Source organism: Onychostoma macrolepis, chromosome 07 (assembly GCF_012432095.1).
Source record: "Onychostoma macrolepis isolate SWU-2019 chromosome 07, ASM1243209v1, whole genome shotgun sequence".
Lineage (NCBI taxonomy): Eukaryota > Metazoa > Chordata > Actinopteri > Cypriniformes > Cyprinidae > Onychostoma > Onychostoma macrolepis.
Window position 1 is genome coordinate 9,076,814 of NC_081161.1, and position 15,602 is coordinate 9,092,415.

At 36.0% G+C, this 15,602-nt stretch overlaps 1 protein-coding gene across 1 annotated transcript in view; it reads right to left on the minus strand.

Annotated features, from left to right (window-relative positions):
• Nucleotides 1–15,602, minus strand: part of neo1a (neogenin 1a) — a 155,201-nt gene that overhangs the window by 28,758 nt on the left and 110,841 nt on the right. The window contains 3 exon segments of the mRNA XM_058781135.1: nucleotides 14,000–14,120; nucleotides 14,241–14,299; nucleotides 14,302–14,394. Coding sequence (XP_058637118.1) covers nucleotides 14,000–14,120; nucleotides 14,241–14,299; nucleotides 14,302–14,394 — 273 coding nt within the window.

Below are 15,602 nucleotides of genomic sequence, written 5' to 3' on the forward strand. Positions count from 1 at the left end.
AATAATCACAAAGAAACATGAAAAATGCAATCATAAATGGAAGAATGTCAGGCATGTAGAAAAACGGCTGAAGCGGAAAAAATGATGGAAAGCTGAATCGCAGGAGGCATATTTTTTACTTTTTCACTCTTTAAGAGTAGTTCACCTCAAAATTAGACTGACATTAACACACAATTTGCAATGTTCTTCACTAAAACTATTGTATAGCTATCAAATGGCATTTTCACATCAAATTGCATTTGCACTTCAAATGAAACCAAATGTCCTTGGTTTCTTAACTACATGCCAAGGCTTCATAACTTTGCACTGTACATATGCACAAATGAGACTTCAATGACATCAAAAACCTTACACGGTGCTGCTTCTTGCAGCATATTTGATTGTCATATGGTTTGGATGTAGGTGAGTATACGAATAAAAAGATTTCTTTTCGTGTGAACTAAACAACTATTCTTTTAAGCGCAGCTGGAAAAAATCCAAGCTGATCCAAAGAACACTGAGGCACAGAGGCCATCCTTTTTAATCACTAACATGCGTCTAGAGGTCCAAGGCTTTACGATCTTCACACAGATATGCAAAATATTTCATGCTGAGGCTTCTGCAGTTAAATCTAAGGACGTCGGACTGTTGTTTTCTACCAGTGCAGAGAAACTCAACACAAAGCAGCTCTAAGAATGTGTCAAGATTATTTGCTTTTGTGGACTGCAATAAAGTTGAAACAACGGCAGCTCTTTGAATTAAACAAACTGTGTTTCATTTGCATCTGCCAAAAGAAGCAGCTGTGGAAGGACTGAACATCAAGTAAATATAATATGTATGATTGATGTACCGTTGCAATTCAAATGTGATTCGTTGACTGTGGTTGACAATAACATGAGTAGGCAATAAAACGTCTAAAACAAGTAACACTACGGTCCTATCTTTCTCTATGCCAGCCATGACTGAAACACAATCAGCACACAGCACCAGAGAAAATATCTCATCTCATTTACATTAAAAAATCATGTCAAAAAGATTAAGAAAACTCATGAGCTTCATGATTGTGGACTTGTACAGGAAATAAAACTCACAGATGAAAACAATAAATCCAAAAAATGGGGAGTGGACAGAAAAGGATTGCAAGAAACCAAAGTATGGAATCAAAAATCGGGGATTTTAATATGGACTCAAATATTGTCTTTGATACATTGATTTTAAAGCTATACACTATTACTGTATGTTAACAATAGTCTCATTTGTTTCTTTTATATACCCTAAGGAATTTTAGGAGAAATATACATTAAGTGCATTTCCAATAAGTGCCCAGAGTTGTGAAAGAGCAAATTTTGAACAATACATTCTCCCTTTGCTAGTTAACTGAGGGTTTAAAAGCACCATAAAAAGGTAGCATTATGTTCAGATGTGCTTTTCGAATTACTTTCTTATTCAGAACCGCATTCAGCTCTGAACAGACAGTAGGAGAAGAGACTGATAATGCAGACCTGTATAATATACACTAATAGCGGCACTCATTAACTTATAGCTTCCCCTAAATGACAAGATCCATTAGACGGAGAGCAAATTAAACATTAGTTGTAGCAATTACAGTTTTCCACAAAGACGAGCCATCAATGTTCATCTGTCTAGCCGCAGGGAGAAAAAAAAATTATATCATTCAGCATTTATCTCTGGTTCAGCTTTGTGTGGTGCGTGACATTCTCTCTGCAGATTTTCTTCTCCCTCTGGTTCAGTCAGTTCACTTGGCAGCCATTTTGCAGCTGTTTTATAGCCATGTACGGTTTTTACGAACTTGATTATGGAAAGAATGCCAAAATATGCATTCAAAAACATGTCAAATCATCAATAAAATCAACTGTATCATAAAACCCAGCTCAAATCAGGCTCCAGCTAATCTGCATTAGAGTTCTTTTTTACATGCAATCATTCAGAATTTGATACTAATGTAAGGTTTACAGCATATTGTGCAACATACAGTAAAAACGTCATTTGAAAGTTCTCACAATGTTAAGGCCTTTTTACACCAACAAGAATGTTCGATCCAATTTTTGTGAATCAAATCATAAAAAAAAGACAGATAAGATTAATGAAATGAAAGCACTGTGCACTTTTCATTTCTGCCATCCACTTGCCACAGAGAAGAAAGTCAAACAATATTTACAGTGTTTGAAACAATGTTTCAAAGTGTACGATCTTTTTATTCTCTGTGGTTTTTATCAAACAACACCAAATACAAGTGTACAGAGATGAGAGCTATAGCTTTATGTAACCGTAGCGCCTCTGGGCACGTGAAGAAACAAATCCTATTGGTCGGCCAGTTTTGTTCACAATGCAATGGAAAAGAGATTAGAACATCTCTCCATGAAAAAGCATGTTGCATTGATGGCATGTGAATGTTTGTGTCAGTTTCAACAGACACATTATCAACCATTCATTTAATGACAATGTTTATCATGCCAAATTTTTGCAATGAATATTCATCTTGGTATGAACAGAAAGATGTTCCAGATGTCTTTTCACTGTATTTTAGTAAAAACAGTCTGTTCATGAGCACCACAAAGTCATACTTTTATGTAACAAAAGCGGCTCTGGGCATATGACCGAATATTATTGAATGGCCAGTTTTCTTCAGTGTGCTTGAAAAGAAATTAGAAAACCTTTCCTTAAAAACAATTATGTTGGATTGATGGCATATGAATGTTCATGTCTCAACCAGTGATGGAAACAACGGCGTTATTTTTTCAGTAACAAGTAATCAAACAAATTACTGTTTCCCCCATTACAACGCCATTACCGTTACTGACAATAAAATGCGGCGTTACTATAATTTATTATAATATTATTAGAATTGTATTTTTCAGTTCGGCTCGCCGTCGCTTTGTCTCACGCGTGCAAAGAAAGTATCAGAGCAAGAGAGTCGTTCATAACATGCAGAATTGACGCGCTACATGTAAACGGTATTCTTTGTTGTATTTTCCTGTCAAAATAACGGAGTTCCTTTGGAATTCTTCAGCTTTTAAGAACTGTTTTGATTTCAGCAAATCAATCTGAGCGAACGCAGACAACGTGATTAATTTTCATGAACCCAGCAACTCATTAATCCTTAGTGTGTTTTATATTGTTATTAGTAGTAGAATTCGTAGTAGTTTTGTTATCTTATGAATTTTTTCCCCATTTTTTACAGAAACACTAAATGACAAACAATATCTTAAGCACCATCACCAGTCCTAAGTTCAGTCAACATGACAAATATGCATTCATACTTGGTTATTCTAATTACTAAAGTTCTATCATCATATAATGCTAAATTATCATAATATCATATTATAATGCTTGACTGACTGATGCTAAGTGTAAGCACATAAATAGTGTAGATTAATGTACAATGTTTTATAATAATAATTTATTCTATTTAGTGTTCATTTCATTAATTTAACATGGGGGCATCCAAGTTATTTGACATTTGAACATTTTTTTTTTTTTTTATAAGTAATGCAATAGTTACTTTCCCTGGTAATTAGTTACTTTTATAATGATGTAAATCAGTTACTATTTTTACTTTTTTAAAGTAACGTGCCCAACACTGGTCTCAACAGACACATTAACAGCTGTTCATTCTAATTACAATGTTTATCAGCAAATTTTCACACCGAATATTCATCTTGGTATGAACAGGCTTTAAAGAGTAAACTATTTTAGGGTTGGGTCACTCACAACACATTCAAAAACAGCACAAGATGCTAAAGTAACAGGGATAAAGATTAAAAAAAAAAAATCCATCTAGTCTACATAGAAAAACTATTAAAAACACACCAAGCTGAAGTTTTAATGACTAAAAGTTAGGAGTGTAATGGGACACATATTCGTGTGGGCCTTTCGGTTCGGTACGCATGTGTATTGTTTTAACCATTGCACGAGTGGTATTTCATTGTATTGTAGCTTTCGACAAGAAAAAGGCTTATCGTTCAAAAAGTGTCGACAGCTCGCTAGTTCACCAGAGAAATGAAGTCTAGAGAAGAGCATTTCGTCAAATATTACACTATATACTCATTTTACTTTACCTGTTAGTGATGTCTTAATTATTTAATGTATGTTTAAATAAGTCTGTTATGAATCAAGTTATGACAGGCACTGTGTAAATGAATGCATTTTAACAATAAATAGTAATTTAGAAGTCATTTTAAAAATTGCAATATGTGCAATTTACATGTTTGCATACAATTAAGTTTGTGTGAGTGTTGATTATAATATTTAAAAATAAATAGTAATTAAATAATTAATAAATAGTATTAAAGTTTGGGCTCTGTTGGTAATTGTAACCTAGTAGACTAATGCAAAAGGGCTTCCTATAGTTTAGAACATAAGCTAAGGTAAAATACTGTTTAATAATAATAATAAAAAAAAATATATGTTTATGCAATTTTATGTTTAGTTTTTCCCCCTGCTGTACCGAAACCATACTGAACCCCTACTAAAATGGAATGCTTGAAAAAAGTTTTTCAAACATACATTTATTCAACTAGGATGTTATCAGGATCATCACAAGCATCAGCTTCAACAGTCTCCTAAGTGTCTGTCTGATGGTGAACGCAGTCATGTGATGTATGGTGGAGAGCAGCAGAAGATTAATACCGATTCTATTCATAGCAGAGAGCAATAGCTGCTGCCATTGGAACAGATGGTGACTTTACCTTATTAATGACACACACTGAAGCTCAGCAAAAAGGTCACAAGGCTTTTGGTGTAAAATGGAAATGTAAAAGGATTATTGTTAACTCCATGTTTGCTGTAAATCGATGTAATAATGATTTTAATACTAAGCAAATGGTATTTTGGGAATATGCAAATTAAAACAGAAATGGCTGCTCAGAGCAATAATGGTTATATATGGTTATGTAGGTCACCAAGAATCCGAAATAGGTAATTGTGCATGAGGATATGGGAAAAACGTAAATGTCGGAAAGATGGCCTCATTCACCTCCATGTGCTTATGATGTTGCTGTCTGAGAGAGGGAGCGCAGTGCACGGCTAATGACCACTTAAAAGCTCCTGCTTTCATCTTACATAGATAGGTATGGACTAAAATGGCCACGGTGCAAGAGATGCGACATAGTTCCTGCTGCACACATAAAGACTTCATCCACTGGCATTACATCTTTCACCCTCTCTACTATTGATTCGAGAGAACATGCTATTATCGTGAGGGGTCTGGAAGGGGTTGAAGACTTCCTTATATTGTGCGGAGGCATAAAAACTGGGTTTGTTCTCACTAAGGTCTGTGTTCTTCACCTGTACTCATGTCATAACATGACAGGATTGACTGCTGCTGAAATGTGGAGCAGCTCTTGATTTACAGACACTGGCTAAAAGCCCCATATGAGTGTTTTGAAGAGGAGAAATGGGCAGCTCAATTACACACACACATATATAGGTTTTGTTCTCCTTCTGTATATTTTGTAAAGCTGTTTGCTGTTAATGGCCACAACCATGATAGGTATCTTAGACCACTTACAAGATAGTTTTACACAACTATGAACCAATGATTGTTACGAATACCATGAATCATCAGGTTTCTAGTGACCAGAAGCATATATTTGATGTTTAATATAAAGTTTTCAGACTAATGAGATTTGGCAGTGGGTGAGGAGTCTCTATGTAATACATTAAGCTATTTTATTTATTTTAAATACATATAACTCCTGTTTTCCATTGTATGCCAACTTTAAAGCACATACCATCTTTGAACATCGTTTTTTCCCAAGGGAATTAGTCATAAGATCATGTCTTGTTTGAGACTGAGTTGAAAAGAATTTGATTGGTTGAGATGGAATATAATTTTTAAAAACATAAAATGACATACCAATTATTAATAAGTGCCAGTCTATACTCTAAATATGTTCCTCTGACTCATACAGCACAGACATGTTGCTATATGTGGGACATCGGCGAAAATTAATCATAAAACATAAACAGGTACGTTGTTAACTTCAGTCACATAAAGAAGAGAGCATTCTGAATAGAAAAAAAAGTTGACAGAATAAAAAAGAAAAGAGGACCATTTGCATAATTTTGCATTACAATGTGACAGGATTATAAAACAATTTGCTGCATAAACTATTTGGGTCACACTGAAATGATCAGAGACACTTTTTCCAGCCGTCATGTGTTAATTTATTTGTAGTTTTGACATCAAAACAGAAGTGATTTCTGAGCCATTTCTGCAGCTTGATATTGAGTGGGCAGTGGGCAGAACGTTTTGAGTTAAAGTTACAGTATGTTTTCATTGTGCATAAAATTCTAAAAGTAAAACGATTTTTGATTTTTAAGATTGAATAGACGTTTCATGATATCTTCAGGCTTTTCTTGACAATATAATCTTTTTTTTTTTTTTTTATTGTAGCAAATACAGACAAATCAAGCACAAAGAAGCATTTTTTTAATAAGAGGAGTTACTATGATATTCAAGAAGCCAAGTACACGCTAGTCTTTGTCATTTTTTTATTGGAGATATGGCTGGCCCGCAGCAATTTTGCATTGGATCTGAAGCGGGCACCACTGCAGCGGTGACAGCAGTATGTCTCTTCAAAGTAAACATCATGAATACGAGAGGATGATGGATTAAAGGCCATCAACACCCCTGTTGAGATTAAACAGGTCTCTCACGTGATGGAGAACAGCGCGCCATCTCCTGAGACGCCTTGCTTCCATACTCTGAGAGATGAAAGCCGGAGCAGCAGGGCAGATCTAGGGGGAGGCACGGGCACCTCGGCGGGACGTACCGCCCAGCACGAAAGCACAGGATTATGGGTCGCAGCGTGATGCTGGCAGGGGACTTCCTCTGTGTTTGCTGGGAAGGCAGACGCCCATCTGGCATGTCATTACTGTATGTCTACACCCAGCTACAGTGGCCCTTTGGGTCAGCAAGCAGAGCCCCCCGTTCCCTCCTGCACCTGCTGAACCTCCGCCTGCTTCATCAAAGAGTCCGTCAGCTAAATCATTTATTTTCAGTCCCATTTGTCATGCTCAGTCCAAATACCAGAATTATCACTGTGCTCCTTTGAGAAGCTTTGGCTCGAGGCATTTGTACACAAAAGTACTCGCAATAGCACTTTGTTTGAGGAGTAAGCTATCATCAAACATGAGATTATTATATCACACCAAATCACAGTGGAGTTCAAGATGAGAATTCACAAAATACAAGCTTCAGCAAACCAAATAATATATGGGGAAATATATAAATACAAATAAATATGTATAAAAATTTAATTTACACTGTGAAAAAATATAAAATATTATACTGTTAATAATATAACACTGTTTAATACATACACTACTGTTCAAAAGTTTGAGACCAATCGTGTTTTTAATGAAATCTTTAAAGCTCGCAGAGTTGCATTTATTTGATCCAAAATACAGTAAAAACAGCAATATTGTGAAACATTATTAGAATAAAAAACTGTTTTCTATATTAATAAATTTTAAAACTTTCAGCAGCCAATGTCACATTATCGTTCTAATATTTGGTGCAATAAAATAACTGATTAATCTCATGATTTCTCATAATCTTATGAATCTTGTGACCAGGAAGCTGTTGTCCATTGAGCAATAGAATCGAGCACAATCACTGAGCTCTCTAAGATGAGACGGTGAGCTGGAATAACAGAACTCACATTAAAATGGCATCCTATGAGAGGCAGACTGGAGCTGAACTGTGGCTGTAGCCTCAGGGCTGAGGTGGCTCCCAGCTAAACAGGTCAGGCCAGACGGCATGCATGGAAGACGTGCTGATTTTGAATAGTTTTTATGCATACAGTATACACGCACTAGACTGACGTTTTTGACTGTTACACTACTTCTTGATGCTTTTTCAGCATCTTAAACTGTGCCACAACCGCAGGACAATTTTTGTGAAATAAATGCATAAAATTATTTCTACACCGTAATTATTGAAATGGTTTATGTCAATCTTTGCTTAGATGATCATAGTTTTAAAAGTAATAATTCACATTTTTATGATTGATTTTCAAATGAATAATTGAAAGTCTATGCTGGGACAAGTGTGGAATTATAACATCTACACATAAAAGTCCATTCAAAACTAGCAAAAATGAATGATGAAGGCATGGCCAACAAATCTAAATCAGTGTGATCTATAACAAAGTACTATGTCTGAAGTTGAAGAAACTTACACTTGAAGCAGTAATCTAGTATTGCATTCTGAAAATGTTTTTTTGGTACATCATAAAACTAGTTTATTTCTTTATTTTGGTGAAATTAAATTTCTTGAATCTCCAACAGAATAATTCCTTTGATTTTAGTTACAGCTACAGGCTTTATAACGTCAACTAAATCACATCAATATTCCAACCAGTGAGTGATGAATCTTGTAAACAAAGCAGAGATGTTGGAAAGCAGCTAGAGGGCTCTTTCTGGGGCCATAAATAAGTGAAGCATATTTGCTCTGCTGTTAGCCGTGTCTGGCACACAGGCCTAGTTAAAGTGTCATATGAACACAGTGAGAGGTCTCAGCGGAGACATACTATTTATGTTTTATGGCTCCACAGGCTCTGCAGCTGAGATATAAACACAAATATAGAACAAATCAGCATTGTATGCTCTCAGATCAATCACCCGGTTTGCCATTGTGCTCAGACACACATCCAAGCGTCATCTATCATTTTTCTACAAACATACCTGAGACTGAAGCCCACAGCAACAACTGTAGCCAGTGGTGGACAGTAACAAAGCATTTTTACTCAGTTACAGTACTTAGGTACATTTTTCAAGTATCTGTACTTTATCTGAGTGTTTTTATTTTGAGAAACTCTTACTTCACTGTATTCCAAAGCATAATATTATACTTTTTACTCCGCTACATTTCTTAAAAGCATGTCAACTGATTCTTTTGAACTGAGCTGATTCTTTTCAATGAGCCTGTTAAATTAGTCTGCAAATCGCACTGAATTATTCATTCACAAATTGGACTGATCAGATTGCAGCTACTCTCGAGACAACAATTCACTGATTAAAACGGTCTGGTCAGAGCGAGTCTCCAGTTAACAAGTCAGTGAATTCACAAGTCTGACTCAAAATGAGTAAAGAACGGGGGATTCTCGGAGCTTGAGTGCATCCGCGACTGATGGTGCGAAAAGTAAATTACTAATGCCAAATTTTAGGATTTATTATTCTAATTGAAAATCATATTTAAGTTACAACTGTCAGTTGCCTGTCAACTAGGCTAAATCTGCTGTAAATGGGTGAGCTGTTCAAGCCCACTATATCAAATGCTTCAATGTGAACATGTCTGCATTTGTGTATAACCATCTCTTAAAGAGTTAGGTTTTAGGTCAAAATTAAACATAATGACTTTAAAATAAGCTTAAAATTACAAAAACTAAAGAAAAATTTAAAAAAACTAAATACTTTTACTTAAGTGCTTGATTTGTGCACTTCGTCCACCACTAATTATATAGTGAAGCAACCATCACCTCCACTGTGTCCAAGCTTTCCTCCGCTCCATCACCCTTCACACTGCTAGAGTGGCTGCTACACACACAACCTGCAGATCAACCCGCAAAAAAATGCAGCTTTGTGTAGAAACAGATGCTGGGGAATGGGTTTTGTGGGGTGTTTGTTCTGTACAAGGTTTTTGGAAGTGAAAAAAGAGAGCCTAGGAATGAAAAATTGAGGAAAAAAGATGAATGTTTTTTCCAGTTGCCATGAATCCTTAATAATAATAATAAGTTATTGCCAGGAAAACAAGCATTCAAATGCAAATACGGAATTAAAATTAATCTGGGGAAAATAAACAAGCTCAAATAGTGAGACAGCATCAAATTGTCAGGTCACGTCCTCATCTCATACCAGCTATATGACTAACACATTTTTTAATGCTTGTGGTGACCCAAATTTTCGCAGTGCTCCTCTGCTGTGCCACAAAATCTCTACAATTCAAAACAATAAGTTTGTTGATTACAATGTAGTTTCCGTGGTTAAAAAAAATCCTTGTTTTGATCACAGCCTTTTTAAATCTATGAGCAAATCTGCATAAAAATCATTGCAATTACATTGTGCTTAAGGTAATCACAGCATGTCAAATCTAAAGCACTGTGACTGGGGAAAACACGATGCTGCATTACACTAATGAGTATGGGATCATATATTCCCTTACAGAGAAAAAATATAATGAGCAAGTTTCACAGACTGCGCAACAAACTCCCAGTCTGTAACTTAATAAACTCAGCAATCAGCTCTAACAATAAGTGAAGATAGGCAACCGTGTTTCTCCATTCACCATGTGCTTATCCAGATGGCAGCGAGAACCGAGGTTTCAAAGAGCCTCCAATCAGACCTGTCTAGCGGCTTTAACTAGAACAAGCTGAGAAGCCTGCCAAAGTAGAGTGTCTATAGGCTATTTCATATGAGAGAAGCAAAGAGTACAGCAAAGGCCCAAAGAGATTTCAAAGAGACGCTGGCTTCATCTCAGAAAGATACAAGTATCACAGGAACATAGTGACAATCTGACTAATAATTTGTTCATTCAGTACCGCTTGTATATGGTGGATTTAAATTGCCAAAGCAATCATCACTCAGTCCTAGTGTTAGCTTTGGTGTCCTTGTCCTTCAGAGTCATAAATGTACAGGAATGATACAGTATCTCAAATCATGCTTTAAGTATTTTGCCAGGCAAACCTAGAGACCAGAACATCATAGAGACTTTGGGGTGGGCTCTTCTGGGTGCATTTCCCATAAGCATCGTTAGGCAATTATGGTTATGTCATATATGGTGACATAGTTCAGCGATTCAGTGTTTCCCGAAACCATAGTTCAAACGAACATCGCAAATTAACGTGGTTCGAACTAAAGCTCTCAACCTGTGTTTAGAAACATAGTTTCTTGTTAGTAAGACATGTGGATTTTAATAAATCATGCTCTTGAGCACAATAAGCAAGCTAACATGCATACTATCTACGCTGTAAAAAAAATTCCGTAAAATGTACGCTAAAAAAACGGCAGCTGTGGTTGCCGGAATTCTACACTGTAAAAAATGACCGTGATTTTAACGGTAAAAAACTGTGAAAAAGCTACGGTAAAAACCTGTTAAATGGTTAACGGTAAGTTCCCCTAATATATACGGTGAAAAAGTGAAATACCGTTTTTGGAAGTGAAAAAGAATGTAAAATTTACAGGGAAAAACCGTAAATTGACGTTCCCAGAATTCCCTGCGTTGCATTTCAAATTTTGTTTGAATTTGATGTTTTTTCTTTGAAATAACTATTTTTTTTCTTAGTTTTTTCTTATCAGTTATGTTTATTAGGGTTGTATGTTATATCTAATGTTGTTAAATTAATGTTTATTGCATATTTCAGTTTAATGAGTATCACCATGATGGTGTTTAGTGCTTGTGTGAATGGCACTGTGCACCTTCTATATATGTTATTATTTAAAAGCTGCTTGTGATGGGCTTTGGTTCATCATGTGACTTTCTCATCACCACCTGCATTTGGTGGTTATCAGTGTATTTCAAAGGTACAAAACAGATTTCAGTATTTCAATAGGTTGTTATATTAACATTATATCAGTTTACGGTATTTACCTGAAATTACGGTATTTAACTCTAAATTTAAGTTAAAACCGTAAAACCTAAAACGTTGCTACCGTATATTTTACGGTATAATTCTGGCAACCACAGCTGCCGTGTTTTTACCATAAATTTTACGCCATTTTTTTACAGTGTACTGTAAAAAATAGGGTAGCAACATTTTGGGTTTTACGGTTTTAACTTAGATTTACAGTTAAATACTGTAATTTCATTAACTGATATAGAAGTACTGAAATCTGTTTTGTACCTTTGAAATACATTGATAACCATTAAATGCAAGTGGTGATGAGAAAGTCACATGATGAACCAAAGCCCATCACAAGCAGCTTTTAAATAATAACACAAATAGATGGTGCACAGTGTTATTCACACAAACACTAAACACCATCATGGTGAGACTCATTAAACTGAAATTAGCAATAAACATTAATTTAACAACATTAGATATAACATACAACCCTAATAAACATAACTGATAAGAAAAAACTAAGAAAAAAAAAAGTTATTTCAAAGAATTCTGGGAACGTCAATTTATGTTTTTTTCCCTGTAAATTTTACATTCTTTCACTTCCAAAAACAGTATTTCACCGTAAAATTGTCTGAAATGTCTATTACAGTTTTTTCACTGTATATTTTAGGGGAACTTACCATTAACCATTTAACAGGTTTTTACTGTAGCATTTTCACAGTTTTTTACCGTTAAAATCACGGTCATTTTTTACAGTGATATATCTTCAATTCCATTTAATATATACATTTCAATCTATACATTTTAGCTTGTCCTCAATGTGCCGTTTTTGAAGAGTGTGCATGTGCATAAATGCACAAGGGAACCTGGATTATGATGTAAAAGGGTATCCGCGATGAATCAAACATCAAATAAAGTAAATCAACAACCATGTTCATTACAGTGGCATCTCTGAGATCTCGATTCGATGAATTAGTAGATGTTATTACTCCACCACCTACGCATGACATCATTAACAACCATCTTATATTGTTGAACTAAAGTGGTTCAAAAAAACGGAGATGCGACTGTGTTTAGGAAAGAGCCGTTAGTTTCTAGCTAGTAAGTTTCCACAGTGATGCATCGTACCTGAGTTGTTAAAGGGATAGTTCACCCAAAAATGAAAATTCTGTTATTAATTACTCACTCTCATGTCGTTCTAAACCTGTAAGACCTTTGTTCATCTTCGGAACATATTATGATATTTTTGATGAATTACGAGAGCTCTCTTAACCTCCCATAGACAGCAAGTACATAAACAACGTATGCTGTTCTGTGTGAGCAGCACCGTACTGATATATGCCGTTTATGTTGTTTATGCTTTGATCTGAACGTAAACAGCGTATCCATGTACATACGTTGTTTACGTATGTGATACTCTCAAAGCTTAGTAAAGTTACAGTTGAACCACTGATGTCACATGGATTATTTTATTATCAAAACAAATTTCATTATCTCCTTGCTACGTTTCTGAGCCTTGACCATGTAAGGATCCTTGCTGTCTATGGGAGGTTAAGAGAGCTCTCGGAATTCTTCAAAAATACCTTAATTTGTGTTCCGAAGATGAACGAAGGTCTTACAGGTTTGGAACGACATGAGGGTGAGTAATTAATGACAGAATTTTAATTTTTGGGTAAACTATCCCTTTAAGCAGTGGGTTACATCATTGTTTGGGAAAGCACCCCTGATCAGTAAGTAATATCCCAGCAACCACCCAGAACTCCATTTCAACCACACATTTAACATTAAACTCCAGTCCTGGCACACATATGCCTATGAGCGCACACACACACACACACCGAACAGGTGGCACCGCCAGAGAGGAAGCTGCAGCAGATGGCATCATGCACCTGACTTACACCAAAACTACTATACCTTCAATTAGATTTCTATTAAAAAAAGATCATCTACAAATATAAATCCTCCAGTATCTCTGAGTATGATTAGGATTGCTTAATGAAATACTAAAATATTTGTGATATAGTTGTAAAACTAAATGGCAGGACTGTAATGAGATGTTATGAACACTTTTTTAAACAATATTTAAGAGTGTAATAAAACTAATATAAAAGCTTCCCTGGAGGAACCAGGTGATACCAAGGGTTTCTGGAACCCCAAGGTCCAGAACTGGGTCTGACAGCTCTAACTAGCTTAATTAAGAAGGTCTACCAGGTCAACTTTGGCCCTAGCAGCTGTATTCCTGCTGATTAACCATCTAAACCATTCATTTGAATCATAAATTACCAGCTTGGAGCAGCTGGAAACAATTTAAACCAGCTACCACCTGGATTTTCCAGCAGGGTTCAACAAAGAGAAAATTTTTCACAAAGTTACTGTAAATGTAAGCAAACATGCCGTTAAGATTATTAGAAAATATTCATTCTTAAACATACCTTGATTCAATATAATGAGCTGAGCACCTGACTGGTCATTGCCAGCGTCATTCTCAGCTAAACACTGATAGAAACCTTCATCTGACTTGACCAGCCCCAGCACCTGCAAGTTCTGCTCCTTCTGTAAAGAGGCAAACAGGAACATCGCTTTCATCTAGAAGAAATACTGTCTTTATCTGTAGATGCACTGTAAAAGGTCAACAGCATTTCCTCACACATGTAGAGCTAGCTGGAAACTTACAATGATCTTGAAATAGTCGCTGGGAATGACGGCATCTCCGTTCTTCACCCATTTGATGGAGGAGCCGGTGAGCCTGTGACCTCACACTCGAAGATGATGTCTGTGGCTTCATGAGCATATATGTTAGCTGGTTTCTTCAGGAACTGTGGGGAAGCTGAGAAGAAAAGCAATAAAACAAAACAAGAGCATGAGAAACCAAACATTTGTTTCTTCAGAGAAATGATGTTTCAAGTATTTGTATAACTTAATGCCATGATTTCAGGAAAACAATATGATTTGATTAAGAAAAGAAAATGCTGCTTTTGACTTTTCCCAACCTCTAAAAATACACTAAACACCAGGGTGTGGCTAAAATATGTACTTCCTAATGACCAGAGGAAAATTCAAAACCTCCAAAGGCTTCCCATTAGCAAATAAGGTTATTTGATCTTGGAGAAGATAAACAGGACATAGATCATCTCAATAACAAGGTAGTGTGCACCAGAATGATTCAGGCCTGTCTGTTGGGATGTAATTGGATTGTTGCTCTGTGCTGTGCTTGATTCTCTACCACACAACCACAACCTTCAGTTGCTGTGTATTTTATACGAATGGCACATTTACAAAACATTACATATCACCTGCATATGATTAATACACTTGCCCTCAATCTTGCATAAATCAGTATGTACTGATTGAAGGCTCTGATATTTAAATAAAAATATGAAATGGGTATTTGTCAGTCAGACCATATATACCAAATATAGCACAAAGGAGACTCTCTCCGAGTTCCTGTGTTTCAGACTGGCCAAAATGCTCAGTACAGTAGTGTGTTAATTGCCTCCTTATTTAATTGTATGAGTTATGACTATATTTTAATACATGTCTTTCTTCCTTTGCCTTCCTCTTAACATAAGCTCCTTTCGGATCTGTGAGACCACGCCAATGTTAATGTGGACCAACAAATTCTCACACAGCTCTCTGTAATGACACCTTGAGTCCTTCAAGTTTCGCGGAGTCCCCTGAAGGAGAAGTTCAGGTGCATGATTGATGACTGTGAAGATGGCAGACTGAAAAAAGGTAATTAAATCATTACTGCTTCGTTTTTCACCTACCTCTCTGCCTGAGATCATAGCTGTCTTCTTTCCTGCATTTATCTGTCTTACACACAGTAATGGATGAAAAAAAAAGGGTAAAAGCATCCACCATGTTATGTTAATCTAATGAGGTTATTTTGTTTAAAGGCATACAGTTGGAAGCAGCTATTCTGCTCTTGCCTGCTCTGTTCAAGGAGGACCCAGGGTTGCTGTTTGAAGTTGAAGTGAGCCATGAACAGTTGACTACAACTACAACTTGACTAATCTAATCAAAGCACTACACTTA